The sequence below is a fragment of the Pelophylax lessonae genome (assembly GCF_965119305.1).
Source record: "Pelophylax lessonae genome assembly, chromosome: 5".
Classification (NCBI taxonomy): domain Eukaryota; kingdom Metazoa; phylum Chordata; class Amphibia; order Anura; family Ranidae; genus Pelophylax; species Pelophylax lessonae.
In genome coordinates this window covers 393,661,296-393,681,999 of record NC_138772.1, presented here as the reverse complement: position 1 = coordinate 393,681,999, position 20,704 = coordinate 393,661,296, and the positions used below count along the sequence as shown (strand labels likewise).

The 20,704-nt window shown below is 41.4% G+C and overlaps 2 protein-coding genes across 2 annotated transcripts in view; one reads left to right on the top strand and one right to left on the bottom strand.

Moving 5' to 3' along the window:
• SMCHD1 (structural maintenance of chromosomes flexible hinge domain containing 1) overlaps positions 1-20,704 on the top strand; it is a 1,054,086-nt gene that overhangs the window by 220,295 nt on the left and 813,087 nt on the right. The window lies entirely within an intron of this gene.
• METTL4 (methyltransferase 4, N6-adenosine) overlaps positions 1-20,704 on the bottom strand; it is a 276,066-nt gene that overhangs the window by 249,076 nt on the left and 6,286 nt on the right. Inside the window, exon 2 of the mRNA XM_082259554.1 lies at positions 19,386-19,448. Coding sequence (XP_082115680.1) covers positions 19,386-19,448 — 63 coding nt within the window. The remainder of the gene's footprint in view (positions 1-19,385; positions 19,449-20,704) is intronic.

Sequence of the window (20,704 nt, the reverse complement as noted above, 5' to 3'; positions counted from 1 at the left end):
GGGTCTGAATACTTTCCGTACCCACTGTATATCAGATTTAAGCTTGCCCATGTAGGGCAAACAAACTGTTTTTTTAGCTTTAACCTCTTGCCGTCCACTTTAGACTGTAGAACATATGCGTCAAAGGAGTGACTGCGGTTTCTGTGCTGAGAGCGCACTAACAGCACAGGGACAGAGCTGTCAAAACCTTTTCTCAGTCAACGCTGACAATCCATAGCTGGTGGGACCAGCTCCTGATCATGTGATCACTGTGACAGCCAATCTCAGTGGTCACATGATCACCAATCCTTCCAACCTCCTGGGCTTACAGATCTTAATAAACCTTGACTGGGTGGAAAGTGGTTAACCACTTGACCTTTGGAAGATTTACCCCCCTTCCTGACCAAGCCATTTTTTTGCAATATGGCACTTCGTTATTTTAACTGACAATGGCCCGGTCGTGCGACTCTGTACCCAAACAAAGTTTTTTTATTTTTTTTCCCCCACAGATAGAGCTTTCTTTTGGTGTTGTCTGATTACCTCTGCAATTTTTATTTTTTGCACTACAAACAAAAAAGAACGACAGTTTCGAAAAAAAAAAAAAAAAAAACAATATTTTTTACTTTCTGCTCTAAAATATATCCAATAAAAACATGTAAAAAATCAAATTACTTCATAAAGCTAGATCAACGTGTACTTTGCTACATATTTTTGGTTAAAGAATCCCAATAAGCATATATTGATTGGTTTGTGCAAAAGTTCTAGCGTCTACAAACTATGGGGATATTTTTATAAAATTTATATTTATTTATTTTTTTAACAGTAATAGTGGTGTTCAGCAACTTATAGCGTGACTGCGATATTGCGGTGGACAAACTGGACACCTGACACTTTTTTGGGAACCAGTGACACTAATACAGTGATCAATGCTAAAAGTATGCACTGTCACTGTACTAATGACACTGGCTGGGAAGGGGTAAACATCAGGGGCGATCAAAAGGTTAAATGTGTGCCTAGCTGGTGATTCAGTGTACTGTGGGAGGTGGTTTTACTTGTGGAAGGCATGGATCAGTGTTCCTGCTTTACAGGAACACAGGATCTATGCCTCCTGTACTGACAGAAGGGTAATCTGCCCTGTTTACATAGGCAGACTGCCGTTCTACCTGTGTACAGAATGATCTGCAGGTGCCTCCAGCGACGCGCACTCATGCCCAATACCCGGAAGTGCAGGATCACGTGATCCTGCGGGGCCGCCCTGTAGCAGTAAATGTGCTATAGGGCGGTCAGGAAGCGGTTGAAGGGCAGGTTCTTCTTTTTCTAAGGCCATGTGTTGCTACAGTTTTGGGAGATTCAGATGCCAATTAGCTGCAGGCACTGTTTGGGTATTCTGACAGCCACAAGAACATGGAATTTGTGTGGATGGGGCAATCCGTCAGATTTATTTTGTTCAACCCAGGGATCTATTAGTGTATAGTGAGCTTAAAGCTGAACTTCTCTCTCAATCAACATTGGCTGTTTGTAGCCTAATATACTGCTAGCATTAATAAATCGATAGGAAAGAATATTATATTTGCTTGTTTAAAAAAAAAAAAAAAAAAAAAAATTGTTACATCCTGCTTAAAATTTACAGAGAAAGGCATATTTAAGGCATAATAGGGTATGACAAGGTATGAACCCTTTATAACATGAAATAGAGTGCAATCAAGACAAGGGATGCTTATAGAAATCAACCGGTTACTAGTGCATCAACAAAATAGGTGCTTCAGGATAAGAGTCTATCCCGTAACAGTTCCACCGGTGCTAAAGTAGGCATATCCAGCTAAGCTCCCCACACAATTTTTATTGGCAACCCCTTTGAGGATAAGTCTGTTTCTCTAAATCAGGGGTGGGTAACCTATGTCCCGGGGTCCGTATGTGGCCCTCAAAGTCATCTGGTCCGGCCCCCCATGCAGCTGAGTCTGTCTCTCAGCTGATCTGTCAGAATGGAGCCAATGCTTCCTGTATAGTTCCGGCTCCATTGTGACAGTCTGAGTGAGTCACAGGCGGAGTGATATCAAATGCACTATGCCTTTGACCAATACAGGAAACATCGCCTCTTTCTCTAGCGCGGCAGTGCTGCTAGCCAGCATTTCCCGCCAGCAGCACACACAGCAGTACCAGCCAGAGCCAGCAGTACCAACCAGAGCCAGCAGTACTCACAGCAGTACCAGCCAGAACCAGCAGTACCAGCCAGAACCAGCAGTACCAGCCAGAGACAGCAGTACTAGCCAGAGACAGCAGTAACAGCCAGAGACAGCAGTACCAGCCAGAGAAAGCAGTACCAGCCAGAGACAGCAGTAACCACAGCAGAACCAGCAGTACCCAAAGCAGTACCAGCCAGAGCGAGTAGTACTCACAGCAGTACCAGCCAGAGTCAGCAGTACCCACAACAGTACCAGCCAGCAGTACCTACAGCACAGTACCAGCCAGCAGTACCCACAGCAATACGAGCCAGCAGTACCCACAGCAGTACCAGCCAGAGCCAGCAGTATCAGCCAGCAGTACTAGCCAGTAGTACCAGCCTGAGCCAGCAGTACCAGCCAGCAGTACCCACAGCACAGTACCAGCCTGAGCCAGCAGTACCCAAGGCAGTACCAGCCAACAGTACCTACAGCACAGTACCAGCCTGAATCAGCAATACCCACAGCAGTACCAGCCTGAGCCAGCAGTACCCACAGCAGTACCCACAGCACAGTACAAGCCAGCAGTACCCACCAGCAGTACCAGCCAGCTATGCCCACCAGCATTACCTGCCAGCAGTTCTTTTCAAAACTTACCACCATAAAGTCGACTGCGCTCCAGACTGATCTGACGCAAACCTGGAAAACCAGTTGCGAGTAGCAACATCATCAATACCAGCTAACATCACACACCTCACCAAAGAAAAGCAGTTGCAGCCATCCCATTAGGGGTGAGTTAATTAAATGTTTGACCTAATATAACAGGCACATTTTTAAGTTGATAATTTTGTACGGCCCCCAAATGATTTTATAAAATACCCAAATAGCCCTTGGCAGAAAAAAGGTTCCCCACCCCTGCTCTAAATGGAGGAAGGATAAACCACCTTAGGCCTCTTGCATACGGGAGTAAAAAATGTTTTTCACTGATCTGAAAGGATGCATTGTTGTCTGTAGGACATTGCACACAGCTGAGTAAAGATCAGTAATACAGTGATGAGTACAGAGCAGTAACACAAAAATAAAACATTTTTCAGTTTAGTGAAGTAAATTACTCACATATACGTTTACGCGAGTATAAATGAGTATATTCCAATACTGGCAATAAAAGAGAATTTTACTCATCTATACACCTTTACTCGCCTATGCTCAACATCACTCAGGCCTTTACACACAGTTTTTGGCCCCTTGCACACAGGCATCACAAGTTCCTGAGTAAACATCAATATATTATGATGCCGTGTGCAAGAGGCCTTAATCCAAGATGCTACTGTTGTAGATCAGAGTGACAACCCCTAATGCATATCAGTTTGCTGGCTATAAGTAACACTCAGCTTATGGCAACAGTCACCAAGGTGTTCTCTTCCGGAAGTTCCAGCCAACCAAGACACAAGTGAGCGGGGTACAACAGCTTTTCTAACTGCTTTCCGGATTGGCAGAACTGACTATGCTGCTTAAACCCTCACACTGTAAACTGCAGCACTTAGGAGAGAAGCATATGACAAATCAAAGAGGATTTGGCTCAGCTAGTGAGGTAACTGGATTTGGGACATGTTTAGACTGTCATACAGGAGTGCTTAGGTTGTAAGTTAACAATAGTTTAAATAAACCTATTCCTGAAAGAAACTTATACTCTCCTTTTCTTTGCTCCTTGCATTCCATTCAGCCACAGGAACAAAATACTTAGTACTTCTGCATATGGTGGACTACGTAGCTTTCTCCCCTTTTCTCCCCTTTTCTCCCATGTGACAGTACTAGCGCTCAGTGATTGGATGCTCAGGCACCCTCTGTTACACTGGGCTGGGGAGAGTTTTCTGTCTGTAAGCTTCAAGTCGTACTGTGAGATATTCTATTTCTTCCTTTCCTAACTTTCGCAGACTAGAAAATTGACAAAAAGACTGGACTGTGAGCATATGTGCTTGATCTGTAAAAGTGGTGTATGTGCAACCCATATACTTTTAGCAAATTACACAAGAAATTCCTCCTGGTCACTGGTCCTGGCAGCCAGGTTTTCATCCTATCAAAGCATCCTTGCAATGTAGTGAGATCTGAAAATAGCACCAGTTATTTTTACAAACTTTATATGTAGGTTCCAACATTTCCTCCATTTCAACTTTCCAATTAGGCCCCTTTCACAAGGGCCAGACACAGGCCCTCTCTGCACAATGGGCAGCCTACAAACCTGTTGTCAGTTTACACCTGACTGCCCTCCGATCCAACCTGGCTAGACGGAGAGGAACAGATCCCCTCCTGGTTTTTTTTCTTTGGCTCGATCGGACCCAGAGGTAGACGGGTGTAAACGGATACAAGTCTGTTTGAAACAGACTACCCATAGAGGACAATGGGGGATCTGAACTGGTCCGGCTGAAAAACAGACAGCTGGACCTGTTCGGAGATTTCATTTGAAAGGTCCTTAAAGCTCCGTATTCTTTAGCATCCCAATCTAAAAATCCATCTAGCTTCCGTTCTCAGTAGCATTCTATCCATATTGGCACTTCTCTGGAAATGTAATGCCCTGCACAACCCAAAATTTTAGACCATTGGGTTTACCCTTATTTTTATCCCAAAAGTGCCTTTACTACTGGTCTATTCTTCTTCAAAAGCATATCATTTACATGTTCCAGGGCACATTGCCTTGATTGTCTAATCATTTTTTCAACATAGTGGTAGGCAAGGACAACAGGCGACATTATTAAGCTCCCTGGAACTACAGTTTTAAAAATACTTTTTGGGATTTGTGAACTCCTTTACTGTGGGAACAAATGGACATGTTTTACAATGGTCGCAATGCAAGGAACCATTCAGTTTCTGTGGCAGGCATGTTGACAATTGTGGTTCAAAATCAATATGCACCAGCATATTTCCTAAATTCTTTGCTCCCTGATTGATGACAGATGGAGAAGGTAATAAGCAGACTCTTGGATCTTTATTGTCCAAAAGAACCAGACAAAATTTCTGAAGGGTATTATAAGTTTTGCCAGATTGCCGAGAATAGGTGCCCACTGCCTAGCAATCGCACCACAATATTATCATCTTTTTTTTTTTTTTTTTTTTTAATTTTATTAATTCACTAGTAGAAAATCTCTTGATTTATCTTTGGCTTTACAAAATTATCTAAAAAAGATCTCTTATGGGGTAACCCCAATCCATAAACTTTTTAAAAAGGGTCCTGGTTTCATTCAAAAAGGCTCCCTGCGACAAGCAATTATATCGGGTTTTGTAAAAAGTGTCCAGTAGAAATGCCACATTTTAGGAATTTGGGGTGATGACTGGACCAATGAAAAAGATTAATTGCAGCTGTTGATTTGCAATAAATATTTGTTTCAATTTGTTCACCTTCTCTTCTACCTATTTTCAAATCCAAGTGGTAAATTATGTTTTTTTTAATTTTGCTTGTGAAGTACATACCAATCTCATTGGCACAGTTATCTTCACACAGCAGTTGAACGCCAATATGCTTCCATTCTATAAAATGAACACATCATCCAAGAATCTTGCCCACAGCAAGATACTAGAGGTGTATGCATGCATTTCCTCCAAGAATACAATCATATTTTTCCACCAACTTATGAAAAGGTTGGCATACATTGGTACACACGCTGTGCCAGTTATCTGTTGGTACATGGTCCCACTGAACAGGAATTATGTTCGAGTATGAATTATAATAGTTGAAGGACAAAGAATTATGCTGCTGAAAGTCCCTTCCCCTAATTTGTAGAAAGTATGCACTCACAGCTATTCCAAGGGGGTGTTTGATATATATAGTGCTTCCATGTCTAGACTGGCAAATAGCGTACCTGACGTGATAGTAAGGTCAGCTATTTTCTTAACCAAGTTGGGAGTATCCTCTATATACTGTATGATAATAAAGAATAAACATGTGGGTGGAGTATTCTGTCCACATATTTACTCGTTCTTTTGGTTAAATTCTGATTGCCTGATATATTAGGGCAGCCTGGTGGATCTTGTTGATTTTTTATGTACCTTCGATAAGACATAAAATGTTTCAATTGTCAGACTGAGATTAAGGATGCAATTATAGTTGTCTTTTGAAAAAAGTTCCACACTAATTGCATTATTAAGTACCTGTTTTAATTTATGAGGGTATGCTTTGGTCGGATCTCCAGCCACTATCACATAATTGTTCTCATTACCAAGAATCGACAAATACATTCTTAAATAGTGAATCTAACAGAATAATGTTTCCACCCTTATCTGCGGGTTTCAGGACAAGCTCTTTGTTATCTTGCAACATCTCCAAAGCACCAGGTGTTAGGTTGTGAACTTTCCTAAAGCGGACCATACATTATACAATTTTCTTATTTAATTTCCTTTAGATTTACCTTCAACTATGAAGTATAAGGGCCTGCCTGACTGCATACAAATTGAAAGTGTTTATGCTTGACCTCATTTTATATGGTTTTGGTAAATATAAAGGAAAATTGTACAAGAACAATGTATTAATGTATGCACTCGGAAGCAATTTCATGACATCACTTCCCATTACTGGAGCCTTAAAGGTGCCAGATTTAAAAAAAATGACAGTATTCAAAACAGCCAAACTTGTCGTTTAGAATGCTTTTAAGGGCATAGGAGGGATTTGGGGTCTTATAGACCCCAGATACCACCATAAAGAGTACACTGCATATTATTGTCACAAGGGATGTTTACATTCCTTGTGACAGCAATAAAAGTGATTACAAAAAAAAGGGACAGTATAAAAAATAAATAAATAAAATAAGAAAAAAAAAAAAGCACCTTGTCCATCTGTGCTCGCACGCAGAAGTGAACGCATACACAAGTCGCGCCAGCATATGTAAATGGAGTTCAAACCACACATGTGAGGTATTGATCATTAGAACGAGAGCAATAATTCTAGCACAAGATCTCCTCTGTAACTCTAAAAAGGTAACCATAAAGAATTTTTAAAGCTTCGCCTATGGAAATTTTTTAAGTACCATGGTTTATCACCATGTGTGCGTAATTTTAAAGCATGACATGTTAGGTATCTATTTACTCAATGTAACACCATCTTTAACATTATACAAAAATTGGGCTAGCTTTAGGGTTTTGTTTTGTTTTTTTTCAATTATGAAAGTGTATTTCTCTTTAAAAAAATTGAATTTGAATGACCGCTGCGCAATCACCACGTGACATAAAATATTGCAATAATCACCATTTTATTCTCTAGGGTGTCTGCTAAAAAAATATATATATATGATGTTTAGGGGTTCTAAGTAATTTTTTAGCAAAACAAACTGATTTTAGAAAACATAACTGATTTTAAGAAAAAGGCTTAGGCATGAAGGGGTTAAAATTTAAATCAGTAAAAGGGCCCTTCACTTAAACATTTCCCATCTCATTTTCTTGTTGCAAAGATTCCAATATTCTCAGACTTTCAATCTCTTTTTGAGAAGTCAGTAATGATAACTTGTCTTTATATTTTTATATTTCTTTTATAACGCCAATTTTCTTGCAAACAAATTTACATCTTTGGCCCAAACAAAAATATAGAAGTCTGTTGATGGGACAAACGATAGTGGTCAGGGTTTAAGACAGGGGGGATAAAAATAAAAAATCTGATTTTATTTTATTTAAATAGTTTTTTTTTTTTTTTTAGATCAGATTTTTTAGATTTTTATCAAATGTATGTATGTAAATGTCAACTCTTCAGTTGTTGTTTGGATTCTATGGGTATTCGCTGCCCTGGGGTTTAACTCACCCAGCTCTAAGCTGGCTCTATTAGATTTGTATGTTGTGAAAAAACTGCCTGTTCTTCTGAGACCAAGTATAAACTTTCCCTGGTTCAAAAACCTGTGTATCTTGAATAAAGTTTCTACTTTTTTTTTTTTTTTTCTTTTTTTTTTTTTTCTTTAGATTGTTCTACAGTATATGTCTTTGTAACTTGTCCTCCAGAGTTTTGAAGTCAGTATGATTTCACGATCGGAGGACTGGAACACCTGCGACTTTAAAACTCTGGACCTAGCGGAGCAGTAGGGGCGACTAAAGGGGTGTGCCAGGGTATGGATCCTGAAAGGTGCAGGAGCAGTGTGACCGCACGCAAAAAGGGGAGATATTAGTGTCGCAGGATCTAAAGAGACATCTGGTCTTCACCAGAGCCACTGGAGGTGTAAGTGTTGCCCTGCTAGGCAGCCCCCAGTTTGTGGTTCTCTAACACAACCATGCAGGCACAGTGCCAGCAGATAACACACAGGAAGGAGTACATACAGTATCTCACAAAAGTGAGTACACCCCTCACAACTTTTCCTGTGACAACACTGAAGAATTTACACTTTGCTACAATGTAAAGTAGTGAGTGTACAGCTTGTATATCAGTGTAAATTTGCTGTTCCCTCAAAATAACTCACAGTCATTAATGTCTAAACCGCTGGCAACAGAAGTGAGTACACCCTTAAGTAAAAATGTTAAAACTGGGCCCAAAGTGTCAATATTTTGTGTGGCCACCATTATTTTCCAGCATTGCCTTAACCCTCTTGGGCATGGAGTTCACCAGACCTTCACATGTTGCCACTGGAGTCCTCTTCCACTCCTCCATGACGACATCACGGAGCTGGTGAATGTTAGAGACCTTGCGCTCCTCCACCTTCCATTTGAGGATGCCCCACAGATGCTCAATAGGGTTTAGGTCTGGAGACATGTTTGGCTAGTCCATCACCTTTACCCTCAGCTTCTTTAGCAAGGCAGTGGCTGTCTTGGAGGTGTTTGGGGTCGTTATCATGTTGGAATACTGCTCTGCGGCCCAGTCTCCGAGGGGAGGGGATCATGCTCTGCTTCAGTATGTCACAATACATATTGGCATTTATGGTTCCCTCAATGAACTGTAGCTCCCCAGTGCTGGCAGCACTCATGCCAATCCAGAACATGACACTCCCACCACCATGCTTGACTGTAGGTAAGACACACTTGTCTTTCTACTCCTCATCTGGTTGCTGCCACACACACTTGACACCATCTGAACCAAAAAAGTTTATCTTGGTCTCACCAGACCACAGAACATGGTTCCAGTAATCCACGTCCTTAGTCTGCTTGTCTTCAGCAAACTGTTTGCAGGCTTTTTTGTGCATCATCTTTAGAAGAGGCTTCCTTCTGGGATGACAGCCATGCAGACCAATTTGATGCACTGTGCGGCGTAGGGTCTGTGCACTGACAGGCTGATTCCCCCACCCCTTCATCCTCTGCAGCAATGTTGGCAACACTCATACGTCCATTTCCCAAAGACAACCTCTGGATATGAAGCTGAGCACGTAAACTCAACTTCTTTGGTTGACCATGGCGAGGCCTGTTCTGAGTGAAGCCTGTCCTGTTAAACTTCTGTATGGTCTTGGCCACTGTGCTGCAGATCAGTTTCAGGGTCTTGGCAATCTTATTATAGCCTAGGCCATCTTTATGTAGAGCACCAATTCTTTTTTTCAGATTCTCAGAGAGTTCTTTGCCACGAAGTGCCATGTTAAACATCCAGTGACCATTATGAAAGATTGAGAGCGATAACACCAAATTTAACACACCTGCTTCCCATTCCAACCTGAGACCTTGTAACACTAATGAGTCCCATGACACCGGGGAGGGGGAATGGCTAATTGAGCCCAATTTGGACATTTTCACTTAGGGGTGTACTCCCTTTTCTTGCAAGCGGTTTAGACATTAATGGCTGTATGAGTTATTTTGGGGGGGGGACAGCAAATTTACACTGTTATACAAGCTGTACACTCACTACCTTACATTGTAGCAAATTGTCATTTCTTCAGTGTTGTCACATGAAAAGATATAATAAAATATTTACAAAAATGTGAGGGATGTACTCACTTTTCTGAGATACTGTACATGATACAAGGATCAAAGAAAAGTCTACGGCAACTAGCAAGAAGCCAGGTGGAGGACATAGGGAACAAGTGTAGGAGAGCAGGGGAGGGTGGGCAATGGCACAGAGTGAGATGGACACAACAAGCAGGAATGAGGGGCAAAGCAAAATGACAAAAAACAATGCTGTGGAGAGCACCCACAGCAACAGAAAACAAAGGAATACATGGACAGAAACTGAAGGAAGGGCTTAGCAAGAGGGAAAACACTGAGAACAGTGAAAAGACCACACAAGCACACAGAATACAAGTGCACTGAAAGAACAGCAAATGCCAGAGGAACAGTGAGGTCCTGCTTCCACATAGAGACGCATTGCTCGACTACTAACCCACAGGTGCAAACGCTTAATAATACCTAGGTTTACAGAGGATTGGAAGGAACCCAAGCAGCTCAGACAGGGGGATAAACCCAGCGCCGGATCAATGTAAACAGAACCAAACATGTGGGACTTAAAGCGGAGCTTAACCCAATAGAGAACGTCTCTTCCCCGGTTTTCACAGCTTTTATTTTCCACTTATGGTCAGATAGCCACTGCAATCTGAGCTGAAGTTCAGCCCCCCTTTCCCCGCAGCCTTCTGGGACATGTCACAAGTCCCAGAAAGCTGCATGACCAATCAGATGGCTTAGCGCATCTCTTGCATGCGTAGTGAGCAGCCGGTTGTGAAGCCGCAAGCAGTCAGAGCCAGCTGCTCGCACTTACTATGCTGGCACCGACGGCCAAAGCCTGGTGAAGAAGCCAGCTGGGTGAGGACACCGCTGGATCCTGGGACATGTGTGTGTTTATTAAAAAGCAGCAGTTACAATTTTTGTAGCTGCTGACTTAATTTTTCAAAATATGACTGAAGCACCTCTTTAAAGTGGTTGTAAACTGTGGATGTTGCAAAAAAAAAAAAAATGTAAGGCAATGATATAATGTGCTAGTATGCATCACATACTAGCACATTATGAAATACTCACCTTGGTACGAAACCCTCCAGCAGTGTAACCTCACCACAGAGAGGGTTGACATGTTCCTCCTGTCTTTCTTTCAGGTGCGCACGGTCCAGCTGTGTGATTGGCCGGAGCTGCGATGACTTCACTCCCGCGCATGCAGGTAAAAATGACCAAGCAGGGTTTAAAACCGCTTTAAGATTTAGAATATTCGCCTGCTCCTCTTTCAATTGTGAGTTTAGTTTTTCAAAATGTTACCTCTCAAATTCTAAGAGGTACTGCATTGTTCGTAAAGTATTATCAGTCTGAAGTTTGTCCCAACCTTCTATAAATTCCTGGTTATCGTTGTGGGAATGAGGTCTTGTCATTATTTTCAACCCATGCACAGTGACCTTCTGTTTAATATACATCTTTAAACTTGCCACTTGCCACCTGCCACCAGGAACCTGTATGCTTTTTATACAGTCTAGACCAGGCATGTCCAACCTGCGGCCCGAGGGCCGCATGCGGGCCAGAACCGCAGGCAATGCGGCCCATTGCCCCCTGACAATTTTATTTTTTTGCTGGAGAGGAAGGAAGTCGGGTCGGGGGCACGGCCACAGCAGCTTTCAACTGTAGGCAGAGGTTGCCTACGGAGGGGAGGGGGGGGGGGGGGGTGAGCATGTGCAGTGTTTTTGACTCCTACCACCATGACCACTCCAAATCACTGAAGTGGTCATGGTGGTTAGAGTGTTCCTGTATGATCTCTCAGAAGAAGTAAACCTCTGTATACTGATTCCATTTAATTTGATCATCTTCTAGTTGTGTTAAATTAGTGCGGGGGGCGCGGCAGCACGGGAAGGGCGCGGCGGCATTACTTATATACCTTAACTATAGTGTATATTAAATATGCGGCCCGAGAAAATTTCTCTACACTCATTGTGGCCCAGAGAAGCCAAAAGTTTGGACACCCATGGTCTAGATATTCTTATGAAAGCATCTGTTATGGCAGGTTCCCTTTGACTAGGTAACTCTTGATTTGAAAAAACTTGGCTGGCTTCTTTGGACAATGAACCAAAGTCAATTTCTTTTTCCATAAAGCCTGCCATTATTATGGCCTCCGGCTACGGCCCACACAGTTAACACAGTCAGAAATATAAAAAGCACATTTGCCTGGCTATTCATAACCAAAATAATTTCAGGCTACTGTGTGGGAATCATGACTGATAAATCAATGTGACCGGAAAAACATTGCCAAGTCTGATGAACCTTGATTTGTCCAATGATGTGCAGATGGCAGGTCAAATATTTAGCATAATGAATCCTCTGGGGTAAGGTGGAACACTTGGGGTTTGTAATACAAAAATGTGGAGGACAAATCTGCAGGAAATAAACGAGGCATTGTCCAAAATGCCCATCAATGTTTTATTACCTTTCTAAATCAAGCCAGCAAATGATTCTGGATATTTGGAAGGCATAAGGGTATCCAACCCATAAAATAAACTGGCCACAGATGTATATGGATATCACTAGCACAGGTATTGAATTTGTCAGTTTTAACCTTGATTGTACTTTATTTGAATGGATCTGTACAGGTTTTGCAGTTCTGTGTTCTGCATTAATTCACAAATGTGCCATGAACACAAATTCCGTTTTCCTCCCACAGAGCCCTCCCAATCACACAGACATATTATGTGCTGCACTATGGGAAAGGTCATTATTCTCTTATTTCCCCAGCTTAGGAACTGCAATTAATTTCATGAAATGTCTAAGAACTTTTTACAAGTAGATCTGTGGAGTCTGAGTCACATTAAAATAAATGGCGTAGCTCAGTGGATGTTTTGTGGTTTACAGACTAATAGTTATGTCGGCATTGGCTCAGGGGTATCGCTGGCATAAATCATTCTGTGCAGAGAAGTCATTTGAGCTCCTTATCACACTGAAATGGCATTGCAGCTGCTAAAATGACATCTTACTCAGAAGGCCAAAGCAAATAAAATCGTGGATGTAAATCACATGGCAGCACCATTTAAGGTTGCACCTCAAAGAATAAATCCATCCAAAATGAAATTGCAGGGTAATGTGGACATCAAAATGTTAAAATATGCAACATAGCTTGGGGTTACCAGAGGCAAAATATTCCCCAAATCCTCCATTTTCTGTCACAACTAAAGACTTTAATTAAAAGGGGATCTATCACAAAGCCAGCCACTTCTGCAAGAATCTTTAGATGGATCGGATATTCTCAAAGTTTTAGACATCATATTTCTCCCAGGGAAATAATGCTAAAGTCAGAAAGTTCACTCAGTTTAGAATAATCTGACCTTTGTGTAATCAGATCTCTTCTGTACATTAGGGTAGCATAACTGCTGTGTAACCTCCTGTCTCTGCTTCTTGCATCACCAATTACATTTAACCTTTAGGCTCTGTTCACGCTTGTGTGACTAGTCATGTGACTTTGAACAAAAAGTTGCATGACAAGTGGCAGCCCATTGTTTTCAATGGTACCAGTACGGATTAATGCGACTTAAAGTGCACTATTTTGATGCGACTTGAGTGCCAGAGATTGTAAAGTCATATGAAAGTCGCACTGGAAATCATGCAACTTTGGAGTCACACAAGTGTGAATGGAGCCTTAAGGAAACCAAGTTGCTTTGGTAAAACACTAAACTACCCATCAGGAGACATATGCGACCTGTAAGTAATTCAAAGATGATCAGTATTGACTAGAATGTGCCATTAAGAATTGGGCTGAAAGACACACGCCAGTCAATTTTTAGTAGGTTTAGTCATCGGTTATTGTTTTAAAATCATAACAATTATAACATTTCATCATTAAGGCCCCTTTCACACGATCGGACCGATCGGGTCCGCCTGTATGTTTTTTCAGGCAGATCCGATCAGTCCACCCATTCTCCTCTATGGGGAGGCGGATGTCAGCAGACATGTGCCTACTGACACCAGCCCAGCATCCGATCCGATAAGATCCGCTGAAAACAAATGGATGACGATACGTTCGCCATCTGTCCAGCGGGTCGGATCTGACGGGATTGGATGAAAACTGACAGGCTGTCTGTTTTCATCTGATCTCCCCATAGAGGAGAGCGGGACTGACAGGTCAGTCTCTGCACAGTGAATGGAGATGGATCTGTCATCTGCCTGCTCAGCGGGGATCCGCCCCATGTGAAAGGGGCCTAACTCACAGTTATGTATTCAGCATGTAAAATAAAATGTACTCCTCTTAATATCAGGTTGTGGGGTTTTTTTTGCAATGAGATCACAGCTATCAGGATAGGATCCATATATTATCAAAATATACATACAAATATGAATTCAGATAGCACATATAGAATAGGCTTCCCTTTTTATAAAGGAGGTCATTCACACAAGCGCTGTGACACATGTAGCGTGGATGAGCACCTTGTTTATGCATCTGGAGCATTCTGTATCTGCGTGCAGGCAGCCCATGGTTCTCCATGTGGACACAGAGGTTCATCTGAATGTGACAGTTAGGCAGGGACAGGAGAGTGAGTCTGGGCTCAGGGCTACTCACCTGCAACTGCATGCCTGTCAGTTAGGACGAGTGGCTGTGTCCATAGAGCTACTGCATGTGTACAGGAACATGGACTTCCTGTACACACCTCCAGGTGGCGCCAGCAGCATAAACAAGGCACTCGTTCACATTGTATGGGTCATAGCACCTGTGTGAATGAGGCCAAATAAACAAGTATTGTGTAATAAACGTATTTATTACATATTACAGAGATCATAGTATTTCCTGTCACCTGTTGCTTTTCTTTTAACCGCTTGCTGCCCCACATACATATATAAAAGTCATGAGCAGCAAGCGGTTATACTGGGATCAAAGCTGTAGCAGCAGCCACGCTCCCAGTACTGTTTTTTATTTTTTTAACCAACAATTGGCTTTCCTGTAAAAGTCATCAAGGCAGCGCTCACATTTACAGCAATGTGGAACCCTCATCCCTTCTGTTGCCACCCACTGCCATTCCCAGGGTCTCCTTTTCCATCGGGAAGCCGGAGAAGACAGTAAGCGGTTGGATCCGCCTCCCACAGAGGAGATGGAGGAATATCTGTTCTTCCATATTCTGTTTGTGTGCACTAAAATAAATTTACTGTAAGTGTGCTTTTTCCTGAAAAATTGTGTTTGATAAACAGATGTTACAAATATTATGTAATATAAAAAAATTACAAGTCCCACCACTTTATTACTAGGGCTTCTGGTTTTAGAAACTGTATAAAGTTTGGGGGTTCTAAGAATTTTTTTTTGGAAAAAAAAATGGTGATTTTAATATGTATGTAAAAAATGTTAGAATTGTCCTATTAAACAAGTGTTCAAAGGACAGAACACACTTTGCTCAGGTTTCACCTAGGGCCAGCACCTACATCCATAATGGAGATGCTGGCTCACAGATGATAGATGTAAATCCTGGCCTCTCTGCAATACTTCACTGACACAGATCAGCTCCTGGAGCAACCTCTCACCTTGTAAATTCCTAAAAAGTTACAGTGTTGCCATCTAATCCCTGGGGGGAGACTGGGGTAGAGAAAAACACAGGGAGCACAGTTGCATTTCTGTACTTTAGTTTTCCATTCAGGCAGTACTGCATTAATTCAAATTAAAGTGATTTAACGCTGGAAAAAAAAAAAAAGATCCTGTTCCTTTAACGCATGATATAAAGGATAGTTTTTGTGCGGACTCATTTGTCCCACTCTATGCTGTAAAATACCTGGTTGATCCTGCCTGTTCCTGTGTTTGAGCTGACCACGGTAGTCATGGCTGCTGATCCATGATACAGTTGTCAGTTTACGTGCCTCCATCATCCCACTGTCTCTTCCTCTCCCCCTGCCTTTGTGCCTATCAGCTATTGATTCAGTGCCAATCTCCTCCCCACCCCTTCTCTCCTACTGCTATTCTGGTAAAATAAGTGTAATTACTAGAATCCCCTGTGCTATATGTAGCTATGTTGCACAGTGTCTTTGTTTTATAAAAATAATGCAGCTCAATAGCTTATTGCAGAGCCCCGTTGTGTGGTCCAGTGACCGCCCGCCGCTCACCTCCTTTCCTTTCAGCTGATGTCAGAAGGGGATCTCAGCCACTCCCGCTTTAGTCCTCAGATCAGGGAAAAAGAGTGGTGGGCGGTAACGTGACCGCACAGCGGCACTCTGAAATAAGGTATTGCGCTGCATAATTTTTATAAAACAAAGACTAGTAAGTACACTGATTGACTTTACTACCACTTTAACACTGATTGACTTTACTACCACTTTAAGCTGGACATAGATGCATAGATTTTGTTCATTTGGTATGTAGTGATTCTGACTTTCACATACACTTTAGATTCCTATTTATTATTTTTTTATATCCATATATGTCTATATTTCATTTTTGTCAATTTTTTATATCTGTATTTTCTATACACACACATGCGTAATTCAGTTACTTATCTTATGTATTGTTTTGTGCATTTTATTGCACCAAGCAGACTCATATTGGCTTTTAACTTTACTTTTATCGTTTGAGCTTTATTTTAGTCATTTATTAGGCATGCTGTGCCTTATGGTCCCGCCTGGCAATCCAATCCATTGAGTGTATAAAGATCACTCCTTTACCAGTGAGGGAGGCTTGAGAAAGAGGCAAAGAAGACTCAAAACATTTGCCATACCTCCTCCACCCCCACCAACATCTGACATCACATTATTTTCCTCTAACTGTCTGACTGACTTACATGGCTCCCTAAGAATTTCCCGGCCGTTGGAAGCACAGAGTCCCAGGACTGCATTACCTTTGCTATGTGCTGTTGTAGTCTGAACAACAGTCCCCAGTGGATAACATTCATATGAATTGCCCTTTAATCCTTATCAAATGTGAGTTGCTAATTGTTTTTATCAATAAATGTGAGGTTTTTTTTCACTGCACTTAGATGCGCCCTCTACTGTTCTTTTTTGTTTCTTTTACCTTTACACTTTAAAAGAGAACTATGGATTTACAAAAAAAAAAAAAATGATACTCACTTAGGTGGATGCAGCATCTGTCCCCTGCCGTCTCTGCGCTGAGAACTGAGTGATCAAACATCCCTGATCACTCAGTTTTCCTCTTTGCTCTGAGAAGAGAGCTCTCTGCTTTGCCCCTCCAGCACTCCCTGGAGTGCTGGGCTGGGGAGGGGAGGGATCAGATGGCTCAGTCCAGGCATCTGGGTGGATCTCAACTGTAAATTTCGGATCTTTCCCCAGCCTGGAATGGCTGAGTGACAGCAGCGGGCTTTAGCTGTTGGCTGAAAACAGGTCACGGGAGTGTACAACAAACTGCACTTCTGTAAACCAAAGAAGTATAGCCAAAAGCCTACGCCATACTTCTATTTTAAATATCAAATGTCCTTGCTACCCACAATTGTTCAAGTCACCTGCGTAGATAGACAATACAGTATACAGTCCTTAATTTGTGGCACTAAATTATATAGTCATAAATTCATACAAAGTCCATTTGATATATCGGTCAAAAGATGGAAATCCCCGCACCAACTTCAATGTGAAGGAACGATACACATAGCACCACAGTGATGAGGAAAGTCTCCTTACCAGAGGATGTAGACCCTCAAATTATAGATTGGTCTATAATGCCACATAGATGTAAAAATAACAGGCCTCCGGGCAAGGATCTCCCCCCCAACATCAACTGGGAACCATAGGAAAGCTTTGGATCCAAAATAGGTAGCTATACTCCTAACCATAGACATCTGCAGTAACTCCAAGTGACCAGCACTTTAACTGATATCCTCATCCAGTACTTATGGTAATTACCTCGCAAAGGTATAATGAAAACAGATACCCTAGTGCAGTAGGCACTAAAAACACAAAACACATTTAATCCATATAAATTCAAACTCACATGTACACAGTCAGTCAATTTGCTTGACAAAAATAAAATTCCAAGATGGCTGAAGCGTCCAGCATGATTATGTCATGGTCCTGCCATATGCGTTTTGTCATAGATTGACGTCATTAAACTCCTTCCTGGGTCTTAGTGGTTTCTCTGTCTCTGTCTGTATAGCAGGGAGTCTCTGAAACTTTCCCATTTGTCAGCAAAGCTCCAAACTCTGCTCACCCTTCACTCCAAGGCTGACCTTAAAAGTTAAGCAGTATTATATTCAGAGTCCAAAATAAATAAAAAAAACATTCAATTGTACCGTGCGGTTATTTTTTTGTCTTTTAAACAAACTTTTCTTATCCAACAGAAAATATTATATCAGGATAAATTACTCACCAAATCCATGGACACCACAGTATAACAGAGGTCAAGTTTTGCTTGGCACTCTCCAAAAATACCCCTCCGATACCATTATACCAACTACAGGTAAGGGGGAGTAACCCTAGAACTTGAATCCACAATTTTGAAGGCACCCTGTACCCATTAAAGATAGGAGCACATCTCCTTTGAACACAGCTACAACACCACAAATATCTGCTCAGAATCTTCCCACTAAAATCCTCAAAGTCGAGTATGAGTTTTTTCTCCCAATAGAATCAGCCTATAGAACTGTGGATATCCTGAACAGTGGTTTGTGAAGTTGGGGCAGTTGTCAGTGGACATGCATTCCTGTCTGGAGTGGGTATGAAGAGCTCTGAGTGTTGTGGATAGGGGTCCCAGAGAGTGGTGCCAGAGATCTATATCCAGGAAAATGCCTAACACAAGCGAGATCTGACCTCTATACTGTGGGGTCAGTGATCTGGTGAGTGCTTTATTCTGTATCATATGTTCTGTGCTTGTTTCAGAAGACAAGAAAGCAACATACTGGAGTTTAATGTATATCTAAACGGCAAACCTTTTTTCTTTTTTTTTTTTTTATTTAGTGAAAAAACGTTAGGGGCATTTCCCCTTTCTGTTCGTCATGTTTATCATTATCACTAAACAGTGAAAGTAAAAGAAAACCCCAAATTTTGGGTTGTCTCCAGGACAGTAATATAGGAGAAATCTGCCAATGGGAACACTAGTTCTGAAGACGTTGGTGATAACCAGGGATTCCCTTTGTTTGTTGGGATTTCTTCTCACTTCCTGTTTTTGCTAAGGGACAAGAAGTGAAGGGAAATCTCCCCAGTGTATAGCAAAAATAAAACTGATAGGGATGATAACCCTCCCTTACTGTATCTAAAATGAAAACGTTTTGCCCTTAGTTCTAGTTTAATACTATTTATATAGGACGTGGATTATAGTCCTGCATGACTTTTAAATTGTCTTAAAAAAAAACTATTTCCTAACTTCATGATCATTTAAATTAATAAAAGTAGGCTAGAAATAATTGAATTCTCTTTTAAAATGAAAATATGAGATGAAATTTTGAGCACAGATAAACTTTAAGCTAATGTTATTATAGCAGTAACAGTTACCTTTTGGTGATACTCTAGGGCATCCAGTTCACCTTGATTTAACGCATTTGCTCTTTTACGCTTCTGTAAGATTCAACAAAATGTTTGTTACATAATGCACTTTGTGGTCACCAGATAACATTTCTTTACTTGACGTCACAAACAGGCATCTGAAGCTGAATTCAGGACGCAAGAGATATTTAATTTCTTAGTAATAACCTTTTGGCACATACTGTAACCCATCTGCAGGAGACACATTTAAATAACTTTCAAAAGAGACATTCATAAATAAGAAGTTAATCCAATCATTGTAGGCAAAAAAAAAAAAACTGCCAGAACAGAACACTTAAAATGACGTAATAAAATAATATATAACACATAAATTACAATTTCTTTATTTTGTTGACTAAAAGAAAAATATTTGGTAAATAAAAATGAACAAAACTGATCAAAAACTATAGTAATCTGTTAAAAAAGATGAAAAAGGTTGGGAATTGCAGTAAGTAGGTCATACATGAATGCCAGATAGATAGAGCACGCCAAATGACCTGCATCCATGGGCTGTTGCATGTGTCAAGCAGGGTTTGCATTCCCATACAAGTCTATGGGAATACAAATCCCACCTGAAACAGGTCAAATGCAGGTTAGAAGGAGGTCAACTACAAATTAAATACATCTATCAATGAATTCTGTCAAACTTATGCCATTGACACAGGCTCAATGGGTGGTTTAGCCAGTGGTAAACCTAAAGGGTAGGCATGGGTCCTCCCTGGGTATAGCCATGCTTTAGGACTTCAACCCCTTCAAGGTGCACCTTGGTGCGTTACTGTACCTGCGACTCTACAGGGGGAAGGGTGGGTTAAAAGATAATTCTCCCCAGATATATACTATGGTAGGTACACTAATAGACTCAGGCCTTCGTTTTTGACATTTTAGAAGTAGTAAGTATTGTACTTAGGTAACCATCGATTAATGCGGATAGTTTGGTGTTTGCATATAACAACTTAAAAGCCCAATTTGGTCAAAGAAATAATGATCCCATGCAGCAAGGCTGTGTCTGAACTGCAAAGGTTAATTGCCCATTCATGTCTTGGGCAACAATAAAAGAAAATATACTGTGCTTACCTGATCCTTCCCACAGCTTCTGCACCTCTGCACTCTAGGACCCTGATATCATCAAAACCATAGCAGGGTCCATCACAGCGCTGCTCTGGATTTGAGGATGCGGAGGGACACTCCACAGCTACAGCATGGGGGAGTGCTGACTGCTGGGGGAGGGGAGGGTAAAATAAGTAAAACGGTTTCTTCTCTCCCCTAAACAAAATAAGCTATTAACTTCA